Raw genomic sequence first — 20,401 nt, forward strand, 5'->3', positions numbered from 1 at the left:
CAAAAACCAAAACGTATTTCTTTTCATATACCCTAAGGTATTTTCATTTCGCTAAACCTTCAATTTCAGCCAATATAAGTAACAATCAATAGATCTGATAACAAAAATTACAAGCCAAAGTTAATCAACTTTCAGTAGGATTCCTGAAAAGATGTACACATCTGTACATGAAAATGCATGTGATATAGAACACGTTTCTGAAATCTAATTAAGTTTCAACAAACTAATATTTGATGTTTGAATATGCATAGCAAATGCACATATAGATATAGAAATTGGTTATACAATTTAATGGCAATATGATTAAACAATAGATGATTCTCAGATTCTCCCATCAGGTGTCACCAGCTCGCGGATCTGTGAAGTTTTTATGGAATGATATAACCATTGTAGACAGCAGCGCCATCTTATACTATAATCCATAGTCTAATATGCTAATAGCAATAGAATTCCATAATACAAATTTATTATTTAGTATTACTTAATTTTTACTAAATTAATTGAAACTGTTAGTATAATCCAGTATAAAAATATCTATATGTTCCCGTTATAAGTTAATTATTGCTATTACAGTATTAACAACGTTTTATGTTTCATCCGTTACTTTACTTCCTTTGTATTAACAGGTTTGATGCTTATACTTTTTATAATTACTTTAAATTGACACCTTCGCATCAACTACATCAAAAACAGTTATAGGAATTATAAAGAGATGAAAAATAACGAATCTTAGAACATAAATACCAACTTTATACTAGTTAATAACGGTAATAAATAGAACCATTTATTGATTTATTTGTTTTTACTAATAGTAAATAACTACGAAATTAAAAAAAAATGTTTTGGAAACACCGGTGCAAATGAACGTCATCAAATCGATGTGTTAAGTAATTGAAATCTGTGCGTCCGATGCATACGGTGATTTCAATGCTTACTCCTCCATTCATTAGAGAATTGAACAATTTCCAAATGCAAGTGAATTCAATTTGACAAATCGTTTAACAAAGCAAAGCTATCGTTAATGTACATTTCATATTATAGTTGACTAGGCACAAACGCATGTGGATTTAATGTAGGAGTAAAGTACGTCATTAAGCCAATGCGCCTATGACGCAATTTTAGGTACGTGCGTCACAGCTGTACCAGACTAAACCGAACATCTTGGATTCAAATCCATTCTTTTATTAAAGATCTTTTAATAACTAAGAAAATATGAATGTAGGGCGGAATGACTTAAGTCGATAGCCCTTTGGTTACAATTTTTGACTAATAAAGATTTTTTATTATTATTATTATATGAATGCAATAAAATATAGTTATCATTTAAGGAATACAAGCATCAAAGAAAGGCAATTTTAATGGTTGGAACTTTGAAGTTAATGCGTTTTCTTTAAATCAAAGATGATATAGTATTTAAATAGTTTAAATTTCATATTAAATAATGAAGTTTAAATATTGATATAATATATGTTTGAGAAATGCTGGATTGTAGTTGATAGATATGTATCTTAGTTATGCGGGTCGTCCCGAGGTTGATCCCATTGGATATATTTGTGTATTCGTACTAACAACATCCAATGTTCGCACTTTGTTCGGATCTTTGAAAACTTTAATAGAATTGTAACGGTTACGCAATGGCAAACCTTCAAAAACTCTTTTGAATGTTAATCTGTTTTACATTCGCTTAGGTAATGGATTTAGTAGTGCGCTGGGAGTTGTTCAGTTCGAGCTTCAAATAATTTTTCAGAGCAAATTGTAGAGGTAAGTTTTTTATTTAAATGATTATGAATGTTGATTGATGGATATGATGTAATTACTGGATGGAACTTCAATAACAAAGTTGCTGAGCTTATTAAGGATTTGTTGTTTGTATTTTTGTAGTCGTATAAATTTGGGGTGTTTAAATGCTTGGACAGGACAAGTGGCGACATCAGATGAGGAAAAATTGCGTCTACCGGTGAAGTAATGCTGCGCAATCTCAGAAGGGCAGTAAATAGTGACAGCCAGCTGTTGTGACAATATTTTGATCGTTGTCAGAAATTAGGGAAAGGGTCAAAGTTAAACAAAATCGCATCGAATTCAACAATAAACAAATCGAAATCATGACTATTCTACCGGCAAAGCGGACAACTGCAGCCACCGACGATAAAGGCGAAAGTGCTCAGAATGTAGGTATACTCAAAGCTTTATATACAGCTTGCAGAAACAATGAGTAATCGTCGCGAATAATTAGTTTATTGTTTACTGTTCTCTTTCTAGGTGAATGTTGATAGAAGTAATAGACAGCATAATGCAACTAACATAAATGATGGCAATAAAACAGTAGCCAGGCGACCCTTCAGAAGGTAGACATAATTCCATTGCGAATAGTGAAATATATTTGAGTTTTCTTTTTCTTAGAAGTGCCACTCCTGAAGCCTCTGATCATTGTTTGCGAAAACGATTTAAAGAATCTTCTAAACATTGTAGACGTAAACAGACTAGAGAGCGGAAGAGTCCCAGGTCCGAAATACCAGCTGAAGAAGGCCTTGAAGCAAATGCATCTGCAGCAGCAACTGTTGACTCCAATAATGATGAGGCTGCGACAACAGCAAGAGAAAATGATAATAATGATAATGAGGATGCCACTGGCTTCAATAGTGAGGATGAATATGGAGCTCCACTTAGAAGTGTTAAACCACTCACTGATGAAGAATGGACTACAGTAAAACATTTTTTTTATTTATATATTTTTTTTGTAGAGAACTGTAACTAAACAATGTTTTCTTGCAGAGGGATTCCTTGTTTTCTAGATGTTTGTCTGATCTTGGTTATGAAATCAAGCTTATGAATGAAGATGGAGCGTGTTTGTTTAGAGCTATTGCTGACCAAATTTTTGGGGACCAAGAATTGCATTACATGGTCAGAACATCATGCATGGATTACATTGTGAGTACAGTATCATTACAATATTCTTATGTATATATATATTTTTATTTATTTAAATGGTACAGGTCAAGAATAAAGATTTCTTTGCTGCTTATGTGACTGAGGACTTTGATAAGTATGTGGCTCGCAAAAGGAAGTGGAATGTTCATGGTAACCATTTAGAGATTCAAGCAATGAGCGAGATGTACAATCGCACTATTGAAGTGTATTGTTACAAAATTGAACCAATTAACATTTTCAACGGATCGAAAATCAACGCTGATGAACCAATTCGGCTTTCCTACCATCGCATGTGTCACTACAATTCAATCAGCAACCCGAACAATCCGTCTGTTGGTGTTGGCTTAGGATTGCCTAGTTATCACACAATTGATCTCAATAGAAGGCGAATGGTTGACGCGGTCAGGGCTAGTGAGAATCTCTTAATCGAACAGGTATTTGAAATGTTCTAATATTTCCCGCAAATTTTCCACTAACTGCGATTAAAATTTCCAGACGATGTTGGAAGATAAATTGAAAGCAACTGACTGGGAAGCTACAAACGAAGCCTTGGAGGAGGAAGTAGCACGAGAAAGTTACATACAGTATTTCAGGGATGCTGAAAAGCGCCTGAAACCACAAGGACACGCTGCAGGCAGTAGTTCAACCATCACATCCAGTCAATCAACTTCAAGGTCTTCGTTGCGGCGAGGTTCCGTCTCTCCGAAAGGCAGCAGCTCACCCAAGGGTGGATCTTCACCCAAAGGCGCTGGCTACTCCATGCTAGGTATGCATCATCTTTACTAACACATCTTACAAATTCTAATCCAATTTATGTCGTATAGGTTCATTACGCTCCAGCCCGAGATCATCGAGTGCTACATCTAACGCAACTGATACAGAGTTTCATTTTGGTTTAAAACCAAGCACAGGTCAGTCTCCGAGCACACAGAATATTTTCGATTACGAGCACAGATTTAAAGTTGGATACGATCTTCTAAAGGATACCAAGGAAACTTTACCACAAGACCAACCACCTTGCAAATCGAATAAGATGCTGAACCCTGGTAATATAATAGGTACATTTAGTTTACAATGAACGGGTTTCTTTTCAATACTTTGTATCTATTATTTTCAGGCGAAGATGACTGGGACGATGGTATTATGGCACAAGTGTTGGCAGAGTCGCGAATGTCGTATTTGGATGATTTGAAACGCAACTCTAAGAAATTAGGATCGCCTGGTCCTTCAACTTCTAGATAATTCACTCACGCGAATATAGATTTATCATATACAGGGTGTAAGGATTATACACAAACAAAAATAGGGATACATGTAACAACGATAAGGAAATCATATTCGCTTAGGTTTTCTTCAATATTAATTTTTGCGGGTATTTTTTTTTCAAATCGATCGGATTTATATCAAAGCTTTCCTTTCCATGAGGAGGAAACACATCAATGGACTTAGTTATAATTTTAGGGAGTAATCTAAATTAATTTGCTTAACGGGTGGTTTCTTGTTTATCTTTTACTGTACAATTTTTGTTTGTTTATTATCATTTTCTGTACGTTTATTTTTGTTTGTTTAGGAATGCCTTTTGGTGAGGCAGTTTACGACATGTGATATTTTGTTTTAAGTTAATAAGTTTGTAAAAAAAAGTATATGCTTTTAGATTTGTTCTAATATCGTAGTGGTACGTTTCGCAAAAAAAATCCAAAATACGCGACTCGAAGTGGTGATTTTATTTAGTGCAAACAAAATGTTCTACAACAAGATCACATCACAACATGATATTTAGATGATGATTTGAAGACTTGTCATCATCTTAAACATTATTAGTACAAATGTGCTCTTGTTGTTGTTAACTCTTTCAATTAATTATATTTCATCAAGTATCATTTCCACCCTGTATAAAAAAAAGATCATCCACTAACAACATCAATGTCGAATAATATTTCAGATTAAGTTCTAAGTGGTAATTATTATTTAATATCTGACAATTTTCTATGGTAGCTGCAAGGTGTTTGTTTTTCGTCAGATAGATTTCTATTGGATCTAGAAACGTTTAGCATTAGTATCGCAATTATTAAGATGTTATATAAACGCATGTAAAGAAACGTTTATTACGCAATACTGTAATGCCACGAAAAAATAATTTTAAACTCAATAGTTTTATTACTGATTTAGTTATCATATATGAATGTAGGCAATTTGTAAGTGGGTTTACAATTTTTATTTTTTACATTTATTGATTTGTTGAACAGTTATTAATTAAGGAATTAGATATTGTTTCTTTTTAATATGTACATATATATATATATTTAGATATATAATTCAATTATTTGTATGTGCCATCAGTTATTGTTTCAGCTGATATTCATTCCCAATTTGTCTCCAGAATAATCTTCAACAAGAACAACAACAAAAAAAGCATATTAATTATTATTATTATATACATATACTTGTAATTGAAACTTTGTAAACTGATAGCACACTCGATCCGCCCATTTAAAATTAATTTCGTAGGCCGAGTCTGGGATTTATGTTCAGTAGTGTTCGAGCTATGAATTTGTAATGTCCGAAGAAATGTTACGGATAATTCTGTTTTCCCTGTTACTACCCACTGTATTACTGCAATCCAACTATGATCAAGACAGCAGGTGAGTTTCGATAGTAAAGAATGCAATAATATTTGGGATTATTTTTTCTCCGATGAAAATTTCACTCTTCTACATGCAAATAGTTTTTTTTCCCTTTCTTTTGTAAAATTGGGCACGTTCATTTAAATAATAAGTGTGGATGAGACATAAAAAGAAAAACGTAACTTAATTATTAGAATCGAATGGTTTTTATATTACTCTATATGATAACCCTTGGCATAAATTGTCTTTAATTATTAAATAAAAATCAATACACATTTCAACTGTTTCTTTCCTTTTACCCTATACAAAAAAAATATGAATTGGCATTTTTAGTATGAATTTAGCAAAGCACTAGAATTTCTATAATCACTAAAAGTATGTTCAATATGAACGAAAACTGCAAACTCAAATAGTTTAAATTTTTGTTTGTATAATTATTAAAATTATTTTTTTTATTGTATTTCCACTGATTTTTATTCAATATTGAAAAACTATAGTAATTTAATATTAAATTAAAATTAAATTTTAAAATATTCAAAGATTTATTCTATTAGTTGCGCAAAATTAATACCTTTTGTATTCATCGACCCTTTAAGTAGGCTTAACTTAAGTAAGCAGTAAAAAATAAGTACCCTCTTAACAAAATATATCAATTTATGATGCTTTCAACGCTGATCTAAGATGATTAAGCTTCAAACATCTGGAATGACTTAAGTGATATTATCTGAGTTTTTAACAGACCCTATTAGTACAATATTATATAATTAATGATTATGTTATATAAATGTTTTTCTATGCATTGCAGGACAAAAAGACAGGTCGATATAAAATTAGAGATATTAAAAATTTGTATATGAATATTTATTGTCTTTACTTTTTGTTTTTTTTATTATAAAATAAAATTTTATATTAAATAATGGGAGGTGAAATTATTACATGGTTATCGATTACCAAGTAGGCGTATTTGTGTAATATATAATTTCATTTATCAATGAAATTTGATATATTGAATTTCTTTTTAAGGCCTTTCATTGAGGTGTCCAGTGGAAATTTGGTATTCCATGGATCTCATAACAAAGATGTCGTTTTAGAAACAACTGGCTTGGGTCGTGTTATGTTGAACAATATGGATCTTACAATAATGATGAATTCTGTAGGTGTTTTTTTATTATTTATTCACAAGGAGTCGCAATTATTTGAGATTATATTCTAGATGGATACCTCTATTAAAGGAATGGATCAGGTGAAAGCTGACATATCTACCGTTCAGAACGCTGTACAACGCTTTGAATTATCTTTGTACGGCAAATCTGGCATTTTGAAGAGGATGGAAATTGTTGAAGCCAGCAACACAACGAACGGCAGGAACTACACGATCCTTTTCACCGTTTTCAGGAGAAGGCTTGTTGGTCTTCAACGAAAATTGCGTGTTCTAAACAACTTGTTAATAGTCAACGAATGCTCTAGCAATCCTTGCCTGAATGGTGGAACATGCGTAGATATGTTTAATTCCTACATGTGCAGATGCGTAGATCAGTGGGAGGTACTATTAAATCAACTTTGTTCTTAAGTAGGTTTTATTTGCATGATTTTTTAGGGACCTAACTGCGATGTAGATGTTAACGAATGTAAGTGGTTTGCTGGTACAGACTTGGGCTGCCAAAACGGCGCTACTTGCGTCAATACAAAAGGATCTTATGAGTAACTATTCAGTTGATAAAGTTGGCTTTTATAATTCAAATAATAATCTCATAGGTGTAATTGTGCTGATGGATGGTTCGGTTTGCATTGTACGAAACGATCCCAGGATTGTAGCTCTAACAGCGAAATATGTGGTCATGGTACATGCGTTTCTCAATCTACAGGAATTGGATTCAAGTGTATTTGTGATCAAGTAAATTATTGGATTTAAGTGTATTATGATATTTAAGCTATTGTGATTATTTGAAGGGCTGGAAAACTGATGGTACGAAACCTGCTTGTACCGTGGATGTGAACGAGTGTGAGAATTACCAACCCCCATGCTCAATCAATCCTCCGGTGAAATGCGTTAATTTACCAGGAACATTTTACTGTGGTCACTGTCCCAACGGTTATACCGGAAATGGTTTTTATTGCACTGATATAGATGAATGCGCTTTGTTCAACGGAGGCTGTAGTTTAAATCCTATGGTACAATGTATTAACACACTTGTAAGGGAATGTTATATATTCATAACGAATGATACAATAATTGAGTATTTTAGGGCTCCAAAAACTGTGGTCCATGTCCTCCTGGATACATTGGTAATGGTATGACCTGCTCATACCAAGGCGGTGTTTGCGGTGTAAATAACGGAGGCTGTAGTCCATTAGCACAATGCCGAGATAATTCAAGTAATATCTCATATATATAAATTAGCTTAAAAAAAATCTTGAAGAATATTTTAAATTTTGCTTATTTTAGGAATCAGCTCAACTTATGTTGAATGTATTTGCCCAAAAAGCTATTCAGGAAACGGATTCGGCCCGGATGGTTGTACCAAAAATCCTGCAGGACCTTGCGCTTCCAACCCTTGTCAGCACGGTTCCTGTAGTACAGGACCAGATGGAGGATACGTATGCTTGTGCAATAGGCAATACACTGGTAACAATTGCTCAATAAGGAAGAATCCATGCGATTCTAGTCCTTGCAAGAATGGCGGTGAATGCGTTTCCTTAACAGTAGCTCACATCTGTATCTGCAAGCCACCATACGGTGGCAAAAACTGTGATAATGAATTACAAGGTAAACTACATTTAGTAGATAGTTTTAGCAACTACTTAATTATTAATAATTATAGAGTGCGGCCGCAAAATTGGCGTTAGTGGTTTTATAGAATACCCAATGACCAATGCAACTAGAACGAACAGCTTTAGTTGTGCTTGGGTCATCGAAACTCAATCCTCAATGGTGTTAAACATAACATTCAGCAAATTTCAAATGTCCCAATGCGCTTCGAACTGGTTACAGGTAAATTGATGGATAATCGGTGAAATGATTGACTATATTTGTTTAATGATTAGATCAATGACGGCTCAAATTCTGCATCTCATCTGATTGGAAGATATTGCGATGAATCTCCAAATACATTTGTAACAACAAGCAATACAGTCTACATTTGGTTTAGACATATTCGAGGAGCTAGGCCTAAATTCAAATTAGGCTGGAACTCAATATTACCAGGTATTATCAATTGTAATTGAAATAAAACTGTTATTAATCAATTCATTTTTAGTTTGCGGAGATAGCATAACCGTTACAAGCCATGGTTCGTTCAAATCGCCAGGAGCTCCTGGTGTTTACCCTCCAAATCGTGATTGCTATTGGAGTTTCACGGCGCCTTTTGGGAAGCGTATACAATTCCACTTCTTCTCATTACTTATAGGATATAATAAAGATTGTAGCAATGATTACTTAGAATTTAGAGAAGGATTGAAACCTAGTGATCCATTACTAGTGCAGTATTGCAATACCTCACATCCAGAACCTTTGATATCACCAGGACATGAAGTCGTCGCGCATTTCCATTCAGACGAAAAGGGATCATTCCCTGGTTTTCAAATTAGCTATTCCATAGTAGATGGTAAATTTTGAACATTTCAAATGAAAGTTAATAATGACCGAGATTTTCAGGTATTTCCGGATGCGGAGGCATATACACAACACCTGAAGGAATTATTAATTCACCTGCCACAAACGGAAAATATCCTGTTAATAGTTTTTGCGAGTATAAGATCAAGTTGGTTGGTTCAGCTAAGATCTTGCTCAACTTCAACGAATTTTCATTAGAGCAATCAGTCAATTGCGATTTCGACTCGCTTACTGTAAGTTGATTATAGGTAGTATATCCATAAATATAAAATTTGTTTTATAGATTTATAGTGGCTCAAGCATTGATGCACCATTGGTTGGTAAATATTGTGGAAAAACAAAGCCTGCGCCTTTGATGACTTACGGATCAGAAGTAATGCTTGTTTTCAAATCGGATTGGAGTCATCAGGAAACTGGATTTTCTATTAAATATGAAACAGGTTTTTATTGTTAGATATTATTCAAAGAATAATTGAATATAATTGTTAAATTACATGTTAGTTTGCGGTGGACAATATATTGATCCAAACGGAACAATATATTCTGAGAATTTTGGAACTAACGTTACCTCTGATAAAAGTAGAGAGTGCATCTACAATATTATGCGTCCGAGTGGAAATTATATAAGATTGGACTTTTTGAATATCAATTTTGCTGGTGCTAACAAGGATTGCACTACTGGATATATAGAGGTTAAATAATACATTCATAATAATAAATGTTATAGTTAACTTCTGTTTGTAGGTCAGAGACGGAGACAATGAAAACTCCACTTTGATTGGAAGATTTTGTGAAAGTATCCCTAGTACTAAATATTCAACATATAATTATGTCTGGATTAAGTACGTTGCATCTGCTGGGATTCTGAATGAATTCTATATAAATTACACATCTATATCCAATAATGGTATGAGATTAAGTTAATACTATTTATCCAAATATTACTATTTTATTTGTTTAGGCTGTGGCGGTATTTTCAAAAACAAGGTTGGGTCCATTGAATCCCCTGATGATTTGGATAGTTACACTGATGGACTCACTTGTTCTTGGCTCTTAGTAGCTCCAGAAGACTATGTAATCCAATTAACTTGGGTTAAATTCAATTTGGAACAAAGTTATAATTGCATTTATGATAAAGTAACTATAATGGATCAAGGTACCGAGCCGGTTAGCACTATTGGAACTTATTGTGGAAACAAGTTACCACCAACTCTTATAAGTTCCTCAAATTTGGTGAAAATCAAGTTTGAAATTGACAACAGCAAAAATTTGGAAGGATTTTTATTTACGTACACATTTATTCATGAACGGAATAGTGAGATTGTAGTTTTACCATGTCCTTCTTCTAATTAGTTTTTGTTTTAGTGTGCGGCGGTCAATATTTCACAAGTTCAGGTGTTATTAAGAGTCCATATTATCCCGAACACTATCCAAGTAATCGAGATTGTACTTGGATAGTTACAGTTCCCGCTGGTCAACAAGTAATGTTGAATGTTACTTTCTTTGAAATTGAGCAGTTCCCAAATTGTCGATATGATTATTTGGAAATTCGAAATGGTGGAACTGCGGCTGCTCCACTGATAGGAACTTATTGTGGAACGAATATACCGAAGATTATTCCATCACACGCCAACCAAATGTACATGCGATTCAAATCAGATACGACTAAAAAAGGACCAGGTTTCTTGATAGCTTGGAGCTCGACTTCTACTGGTTGCGGAGGTTCCTTGACATCGCCTATGGGCACAATCATTTCACCTCAATACCCAGAACCTTACCATAAAAACACAGAATGCTTTTGGAAAATATCAATTAGCGCTGGATCTGTTGTGCAAATTGTTTTCGCTGATTTAGATTTAGAACCACATGTAACTTGCGTTTTGGATTATGTTGAAGTATGTACACAAAAAGGATTTAGAAGCAAATCATATTTGAAGTTTCTTTTTAGATATTTGATGGTATTGGAACAAATGCTAAGAGCTTAGGAAAGTATTGTACAAGTCATATCAAGATGCCTGCTTACATAAGATCAACTTCAAATCACATGACTATTAAGTTCAGATCTGACCTTAGTTTCCAAGGGAGAGGTTTTCAAATTAAATACACCACAATTTGTTCACACGTTATAACAGGATTTAATGGAGTTATTGAAAGCCCTGGGTACCCAAACACCTACGAGTCTAAGCAGCATTGTACTTGGGAAATCGGAGTTCCTGACGGTAACAAAATCAACATGACCTTTTCCCAATTCGAGTTAGGTCCTTCACTTTGGAACGACAAGAATTGCAGCAAAAACGATTTCCTTGAAGTAAGTTTGAACAAATTTATTTTTTATTTGATTATTGATGTTTGTATCTTTGAAGATTAAATACCAAGATGAAGAAACTCTGACCAGCTATGGCTCATATTGTGGCAACAACACACCTTCTGATATAGCGATATCATCCAATAAGTCGCTAGTGATCTTGAACGTGGATCATGCCATGTACAATTCCAGATTCAGATTAGAATGGCATATCGATGGTAACAATTTGGATGTTAATAATAATAAGAATGTTGCCATTAATTGATTAATTATTCTAGGCTGTGGTGGACTACTTACTCACCCTACAGGTGTAATTACAACTCCAAATTACCCCAACGGATATGTCTATGACACGAGATGCGATTGGTTGATACAAGTTGATTATGGATACAGTGTACAATTTACTATAAAGGATATAGACCTAGAAAGATCGGACAAATGCGAATATGATTATATAACAGTAAGTATTGTACATGTATGTTGCGTCATTATTTCAAATATTTGCTTAGTTCTACAATGGTGTTGATGACAATTATCCTGCGATCACGAAAATTTGCTACATTGGTCACAATCCTCTGACTATAACTAGTACAGGAAACAGCATGTTTGTCAGATTCCAAAGTGATAGCTCATATAATGGAAAAGGATTCTCAGCTGAGTATTCAACAATTGCATCCAGTAAGGCTTTTAACAATTCCTAGCTGCAAGTAATAAATTAATTTCTTTTTAGAATGCGGAGGAAAGTTAACTGCTTCACATGGAAATTTACATTCCCCCAATTATCCATTAAATTATGATAAAAATGATAGTTGTACATGGTTAATTGAGATCGAGGAGAATCATGTTATAGAATTGGAATTCAAAGATTTTGATTTAGTCAATTTATGCGACCGCAATTATCTGAAGGTTACTAAATAATTTTATTTTTATATTCATCAAGTATTATATCATAATTTTTATTCAAGATTTATGATGGACCAACTCCAGCTTACCCTCTGCTTGCTAAACTTTGCGCCAATAAGAAACCAAATGGTACTCTTACTTCTAGAACAAACCATTTATATATTGAAATGATCACAAATCCATATTTGACCAGTAAAGGATTTTTAGCGTCATATAAAACGGTATGTAACTATATTTCAAGGAAACATTTTTTAAAATAAAAATATTAATGTTTTAGGCTTGCGGCGCTGAGATTACAACACAAGGTGGTGGGCTAATACAGTTCGCAAAAAACAACCAGTTTTTTATGGACCTTACAGAATATGAACATTGCAATTGGACAATAAGAGCTACAAATCCAAGTACGCAAAATTAATCAGTAACTCTGTAAAATTCAATAACACTTTATTTCTCTTAGGTGATCATATTTATATAACAATAGTCCATATGGAATCGGATCAATGCTATTTGTATGACGGTCTCAGCATCTACGATGGTGAAAATAACAATTCAACACTCATAGGTCACTATTGTGGTAACCAAATACCTCCAAGGATTAAAAGTTCCGGTTCTACTCTGCATCTGGAAATTGATAACATGGATCAGGCCTTCACCGCTAGATATTCAGTTTTAGATACGCGTATGTTGTAGTTTTCTATAATCATCTTTATATTTTATTAATTATATTTCAGACTGCGGAGGAACATTGGAATCACAAACGGGCTTATTTGGTAGTCCAAATTATCCTGACAATTACCCGGTGGATATACAATGCGAATGGATACTAAAAACGTCTCCTGGAAATCGTATTATGGTAGCCTTCACGGAATTTGCTTTGGCACCTTCGGACAACTGCAATGAAGACTATGTGGAGATTCGTGAAATTGATGGAAAAGGAAAATTGTTAGGACTATTTTGTGGAAACAATATACCAACAAATATAACAGCATCTGAAAATATTTGGATTTACTTTAAAAGCGATAAACCTCTATCAGGGGAGGCGCAGACAACAGCTAAAGGATTCTTAGCCCAATATACTTTAGGTAGAGCGTTATCATAATATTATAGTTTGAATAATTTGTGAACATATTTTTCTTTAGTGCACGGCAACACTTTAGAAGGACCAAATGGCACAGTAACGTCTCCGATGTATCCCAGGCTGTACTTTCAAAACGGTGAATTCAGTTGGAAGATCACTGTCAAACCCGGTTACCAAATAGCTCTTACATTCACAGACTTCAACCTCGAGTATTTTGATAATGACGGATGTTATGTAACTTTCCTAACGGTACATTTATGGGACATAGACATGCATTGTTGTATATTAATTTTTTTTCTTTCACTGTAGATTTATGATGGTAGTGACAGCAACTCTCCAGAAATTGGAACTTACTGCGGATTCACAGCTCCCGAGGATATAAAGAGCACAAAGAATGTGATTTTCATTAATATAAACTTTGATATCATTCGCAAGGGATCTAGATTTTCATTGAACTGGCAGGAAATACGAGAGACGGAATCTAAATTACCAACAGTCAAAAAGATCAACACCGATGGTTGTGGTTCCGATGATCCCATTGCTTTATCAGATAATGAAAGATTCAATATTACATCTCCGGATTATCCTAACATGTACAGCCATCCTTTGACGTGCACATGGCTGTTTTCCACCACTCCTGATAAACATCTAGCAATACGGTTGAACACACTAGATTTGCATACGTCTGGCAACTGCGAATATGGAGACTCCATAAGTATATTCACTGGAGGCATAGGATTGTTAACCTATCGGTTAGTGGAAAAACTTTGCCATCAAAATGAAACAGGCCAGCTCATATCAACCTCGAAATTAATGAAGGTGGTATTTAAAGCGAAGACATTCACAAATCAACAAAGGTATACAGGATTCTCCGGATATGTTGCAGCTGGTAATAGACTTTATTGAGTAAAAATCAAAAAAATTGCTGTTAACAATATATTTAAATTTTAGTTTGCGGCGGTAGCGTCAAAAGCCCGACAGGAATTATTAAAGTTGATAATGTTACAGAGTTTGTTGTGGATTCCATTGTTGAAGTAAGAATTTTTAATTTATAACAAAATCACTCTAACATGTATTTTTTATAGTGTGTTTGGCATGTTGAAGCCCGACCAGGAAAAACTATACGCATAGAATTTTCCGATTTCCATCTAGGCGAAGACTCAACATCATGTAAAAATTATATATTGGCAAGTATTAATATTTTGTAACAAAGAATTATCATATAATTTTGTATTTGATTTATAGTTCAAGAACGGCCAATATTCAAGTTCTCCAAATTTAGGAAATGGTAAATATTGCGGTAACGAAAAGCCTCCAATTCTAGAAACAACTGGAAATTACCTCTATATAAAATACTTCTCTTTATCCACACTTACAGTTAAGTTTATAATATTATGAATTAACATTTATTTAAAATATCTATTTTTTAGAACTTTAAATTACGCTATTCTGAAAGGTCGATTAATTGTGGAGGAAAAATAATATTATCTTCATTGGATAACAGTACTGTGATTTCATCTCCCAATTACCCAAATATACCATCGCCTCATATAGAGTGTATCTGGACTATAGTTGCTCCGCCTGGTGAATCAATCAGAATAGACTTCTTAAGAAGATTTGATTTTCGATCTAACAAAGGGTAAACTATATTTATATTAAATGCATCATAATAACGTAGTTTGCTCTAGATGTACTCTAGAATCCGTTGAAATTAGAAATGGAGGTACACACTTGTCACCGTTAATTGGAATATTCTGTGACGAACTTCCAAGCACCCATGTCAGTTTGGAGAATATGATGTATATTAAGTTTACTACGGACATCGATGAACCAAGTAATGGATTTCAAGCACAGGTATCTGTGGCAGGTTGCGGTGGAATAATAAGAGGCTCCTCTGGTGAAATCAAATCACCTGGATATAACAACAGGAAAATGTATATGTACAAGGCGGACTGCAAGTGGGAATTCATCGGACCCAATGATCATTACCTGGACTTAAAGTTTGAGACTATCGACCTTCCCTTTTCATTGACTACAGATTGCAATAAAGTGGATCACGTCACTATAACAGAATATAACAAAATTAATAGGACAGAGGAAGTAATTGGAAACTACTGCGGTAGAACACCTCCAACAGGCATTAGGTCTAAGAGCAACCTAGTGTATATTTATTTCAAAAGCGATGGCGTAAAGAAGATGTACAATGGTTTCAAACTAAGCTTCAATTGCAGCCAAAGTAAATGCGGTGGTGAATTTAACAGTGAGAGTGGTGTTCTTATATCACCTGGTTATCCATATATGAATCACAATAACAGGAATTGTGAATGGACCATTCGTGTGCCGAAAGGACGCCGGGTCCGTGTCGACATTGAAGATGTTGATTTTGATAAAACTGTTGCCTTCTTCACGCAAGGAGTGGCATTCTTTAACGGTATTGGTTTCAGTTCACCTTTACAATACATCAAAGCTAAAGATGTAGTACCAAATGTTATAAGATCGAGTGATAATACTATGAAAGTTTTCTTCTGGTCCGGGCAACCTTCTAACCATCGAGGATTTAAAGCAAGGTTCTCTTCAGATGAGCCTACAAGTATTTATTTATTAATACCATAGTACGTTATTATTTACAAATATTCTGTTTCAGTTTGTCTGGGAGATTTAAATCAAGATAGCGGAGTAATTCGAACACCGAATATCAGTGTACACACGTGTACATGGGATAGAGAACCGAAAGTAAACAAGCCACATGAAACTATAGCCTTGTCCATAGACACTTTTTCTGTAAATTCTACAGCTTGCACTTATGGTTTAAATACTATCACTGTTATTTTGGGCCATGACAAACTGAATCCAATCGAAATTTGCAGAACACCTAGCCATTCGTTAATTATTAGATCCCCGCTTCCAAAATTGAAAATACATGTAATATATATTAATTACATAATCTTCAAAAACTCAAATATTTTATCTTATAGACTCGCCGACCGCCTTTAGAAATATTAAATTATACGATTAGCTATCAGACTTATCCATGCGGAGGGGAATTCACTCATGGCTTTGGAACTGTGCAATCACCAAATTTCCCTAATAAATCAATCAACAAGAGTGAATGCGCCTGGATCTTAAGCGGTTCCAAAGATCAATCGCTTACAATTAATTTCCAGACGTTTGATCTGGACCCAGACTGTGACAAGAATTATTTGATTATTTACAATGGGCCTAACGCTAAATCTCCAAGAATTGGTAAATTTTGTAGTACCAAGAACCCAGGTTCAATACGTTCTCAAGGCAACACTTTATTACTTGAATATCATATCGAGAAGAACTCAAAAGGTACCGGTTTTAACGCCAGTTACGAACCAATTGTCAAAGGTTGCGGTGGAATTCTTCAAACATCAACGATTATCACATCACCACAATATCCAAAAGATTATCCGAACAATGCAGAATGTTTATGGGAGCTCAGGTCTAAACCAGGATATCACATTAATCTTGAATTCTTCGACCGTTTCCAAATCGAAACTAGCGATAATTGTGATAAAGATTATGTCAAGATCTATAATAAAATGGAACAGATTAACAATACAGATATTGCAAAGTACTGTGGTCGTAATATACCGCCTTCTTTCAATGCATTTGGAAATACATTATTTGTATTATTCAGATCTAATGCAGCTACCACCGGAACTGGATTTAAGGTATATCAGTTAAACTAAGAGTATTTGGGTAATAGCATCTTTGTTTCAGGCCAAGTGGAATTTGAAATGCGGAGGAACTTTTGAAGCAGATAATAAAATCAGATATATAACAAGTCCAGGATATCCGGAAGGTTATGGAAATGAATTGAATTGTCAGTATACCATCAAAGCAACCGGAAAGTATATAGAAGTTGAATTCGAAGATTTCGATATTGAAAAACCTGGAGGATTCGGTTGCATTTTTGATAACGTGACAATCTTGTCAAATCGTGACACAAAAAGAGCGAATAACAAACTCACTTTTTGCGGTACAAATAAACCAACAAAAATAAAACTCCTAGATTCTGTAACTATTACATTTATCACTGATAAATGGCTAACTAAACGAGGTTTCAAATTATCTTATATGGTTGACTGTAAGTAATTGACAATCGTATATATATTTAAATGTTATATTGTTATATTTTTAGCATGCGGTGGAAATATTACTGAGCCAACTATAATTCAGAAGGTTTCCGAGAAAGGATCTAATTTATGGATGATACAAGGTGTAACATTGTGCACTTGGACAGTTACGGCTCCACTAAAACAACGAGTTTCCCTAAAGTAACATAAAAACATAGTCAAATATTTGTATATCTTATTGTTTATGTTCAAGGTTTTTGACGATTGATTTGATGCACTCGATAAATTGCGGTATCCAGTACATTATGGTATATGATAGCAAATGGAATAAGTTGGCTAAATTGTGCGGGCACTTAGATGGCGAATTGCCTGTCATTCATTCGAATGATAATAAGATGATTATCAAGTATAGCTACACCAGTTTTCTATCCAGAACTACTAATTTCAGCGCTGCCATTTACTTTACGCATGGTTTGCATCTAATTTTAAGTTATATTCAAACAAAAGTTTACTATTGATTATGATTTCAGGCCCTGATAATGGTTGTGGCGGTAGCATAGTTTTGAACAATTCATCTACAACTATCAACACACCAACCCATTTAGATGATTTCGACTGTATTTGGAAGTTTGCCGCTACGAGAGATTACACAATCAAAATAGAGCTTCTTGAAATGCATGCCACTCCTTGTGCTGTATCAACCAAAGAAATCGAAGCAAACAACAACAATTGCTCGTGCATCTTATATGAAGTATATGTTTGTATTTATAACATGAATACCCAATTAAATTTATATGCTTTAGCTTCGAGATGGTTACACTTCTACTTCAGAACATATTGATACTGTTTGCAATGGTGAAATCTCAACGACTAGTACCTATTACACCTCTACCGCAAGCGCCTGGATGCGCATTGCTTCTCATCAGAAGGCAACTAAAGCTTCAAAGATTCGATTCACCGCAATTCCATGTAAGTAACTTTTTTTAAATGTATTAGCATATTAGCTAAATCGAAAATATGTTTAATTTCAGCAATTTGCGGCAATATGCATTTGACTGCAAGATCAACGCCTCAGTACGTAACCACTCCAAATTATCCAAACGAGTATCCAAAGAATATACGCTGTGTATGGCGCATATCGTCGGCTTTCTATACTCAAAGGATTCAAATGCGTTTCGTCGAATTCGACTTAAATAATAAAATGAACGCAGTTGATTTTATATCAAATACTTGTGACACGTTGGATAGGTTAGAAGTAGTGGATAGCACTGTAAGATTATATTCACCTCTTAACATAATACAATGATAATAATACAAATTAATGTTTTTTAAGAACAAAGCTTTCCATTTGGATTACGATATGATCTTTACCAAGAAGCCTTCTCTATTTTTATTATCAAGCGTAAGTCTGATTGAATATCAATATATTAGTTTATAACGATTTTTTTTAGTACAACGTTATGTTGGGGTCAAATAAATTCTGCAGCACGAACGATACTAATTATGAGTATTTATCTCAGACCAATAAAATACAATTGAACTTTTACAGTAATAATATGATAAAAAACGGGAAAGGATTTAAATTGGAATATGCTATTGCCGGTATATATTTATTTATATTAAGTAAATTTTCATTTAATTAATTTCATTTAATTGCATCAATTTAGATTGTAACCGTAATTACACCACGCTACAAGGGAGGTTGAACAAAAACTGGTATGTTGGAAACTGTTCGATATACATCACCGTTCCTGAGAACTATACAATATCTCTTTACTTCACACTCTTCTCCACGTTCTTCTCTGACTGCTCTATGAATGGATTACAAATATACGATGGGGATGAAACAAAAACCAAGCTCTTGGACGTTTGCATGACGGCTGTTCCTAGCCCAGTTTTCTCTAACGGAAACCAGCTTTATCTTAAAATGTATGGTACTGCCAAATACGGCGTAAACACCTTTGACATCACTTATACTTCGTCAAATGAAGGAAGGGGATGCGGTGGCAATTTGTACAATTTCAAGGGTTCATTCAGTAGTCCGATGTACCCGAACGTGTACAATCATAATGGGGAATGCACTTGGAATGTCAAAGTACCCTTAGGCCTTCAAGTGGCTATGAAATTCTCCAGTACGTATTTACTAAATGGTTTGTGATACAATTTTAATCATTACTGTTGCAGCTTTTGATATTGGTGGTACATGCGATTCAAATTACGTAATCGTGACAACTTACGTGGGAAAACTGGCCAACGAGAGGAAGTTCTGCAAAGGGGTTTGTTACATGATTATCGCAAATGATGTATGTTTATAATTTTTTGTTAATTTAGGACAACATTGGCACAATTATATCAACCGGAATTATAAATGTGTATTACAAAACTACTACCGGTTTGACTGGAACCGGATGGTTTGCCAAGTTTTTGGCTATCACTTCTGGTAAGATTACCTAAATATCATTTATTTAATTTTATATAATCAAATTTTCAGATATTACGGAAAAGTCATTTGAATCATCGAGCAGCAGCCAAAATGCTGGTGTTAGGATACGGTATTAAATGTTTACTGCTATATTTTCTAATATACAATTTATGTTTATCATTTTATCCTACTATAAGTTAATATAATCTTTCATGTGAACTTTGCGTTTGATTCATCCTTTTTTCTTTAACTATTATAAAAATGACGAAAATTTTTTTTTTCCTATAAACATTATACGAAGTTGCCTCAAAGTACACTGAGTAGCAATATACTACTTTACACGTGATCTCAAAATTGGGTAAATTAATCATGATAATAAGTATTTCAACTAACAATGTAATATTACAATATATATGTTTGTAAAA

The 20,401-nt window shown here is 34.0% G+C and overlaps 2 protein-coding genes across 5 annotated transcripts; both read left to right on the plus strand.

The window, feature by feature from the left end:
* The first annotated feature begins 1,602 nt into the window (after nt 1-1,602).
* On the plus strand, nt 1,603-4,691 carry LOC108567306 (OTU domain-containing protein 5). 4 transcript variants are annotated; one of them, XM_017927703.1, is made up of 9 exons: nt 1,603-1,761; nt 1,882-2,168; nt 2,260-2,345; nt 2,404-2,704; nt 2,773-2,928; nt 2,994-3,362; nt 3,424-3,694; nt 3,753-3,986; nt 4,046-4,691. In XM_017927703.1, exons 2-9 carry the CDS (start codon nt 2,103-2,105, stop codon nt 4,168-4,170), a joined length of 1,608 nt encoding a protein of 535 aa, XP_017783192.1. In that variant the 5' UTR covers nt 1,603-1,761; nt 1,882-2,102; the 3' UTR covers nt 4,171-4,691. The 4 variants fall into 4 exon arrangements, with proteins under 4 accessions (XP_017783192.1, XP_017783174.1, XP_017783183.1 ...); XM_017927685.1 differs by having other exon boundaries at nt 1,604-1,761; nt 2,401-2,704; XM_017927694.1 differs by having other exon boundaries at nt 1,604-1,761; nt 1,917-2,168; nt 2,401-2,704.
* Nucleotides 4,692-6,488: 1,797 nt separating this feature from the next.
* LOC108567184 (cubilin-like) lies at nt 6,489-20,167 on the plus strand. Its single transcript, XM_017927517.1, has 47 exons — nt 6,489-6,520; nt 6,576-6,705; nt 6,766-7,095; nt 7,150-7,253; nt 7,308-7,446; nt 7,503-7,745; nt 7,799-7,928; nt 7,999-8,319; nt 8,375-8,544; nt 8,598-8,757; nt 8,810-9,157; nt 9,208-9,398; nt 9,449-9,605; nt 9,667-9,857; nt 9,910-10,072; nt 10,127-10,480; nt 10,531-11,060; nt 11,114-11,473; nt 11,529-11,688; nt 11,749-11,930; nt 11,980-12,148; nt 12,201-12,376; nt 12,436-12,594; nt 12,651-12,774; nt 12,831-13,052; nt 13,105-13,455; nt 13,513-13,700; nt 13,761-14,340; nt 14,403-14,485; nt 14,537-14,638; nt 14,697-14,828; nt 14,882-15,090; nt 15,140-16,041; nt 16,096-16,373; nt 16,427-17,149; nt 17,199-17,565; nt 17,620-17,755; nt 17,808-18,025; nt 18,085-18,305; nt 18,358-18,523; nt 18,586-18,824; nt 18,888-18,956; nt 19,006-19,156; nt 19,222-19,686; nt 19,739-19,830; nt 19,886-19,994; nt 20,046-20,167. The coding sequence occupies exons 1-47, from the start codon at nt 6,489-6,491 to the stop codon at nt 20,111-20,113; spliced, it is 11,094 nt and encodes a 3,697-aa protein (XP_017783006.1). The 3' UTR covers nt 20,114-20,167.
* Nucleotides 20,168-20,401: the final 234 nt, after the last annotated feature.

The sequence above is a fragment of the Nicrophorus vespilloides genome, unplaced genomic scaffold, assembly GCF_001412225.1.
Source record: "Nicrophorus vespilloides isolate i.1.1-1 unplaced genomic scaffold, Nicve_v1.0, whole genome shotgun sequence".
NCBI lineage: Eukaryota > Metazoa > Arthropoda > Insecta > Coleoptera > Silphidae > Nicrophorus > Nicrophorus vespilloides.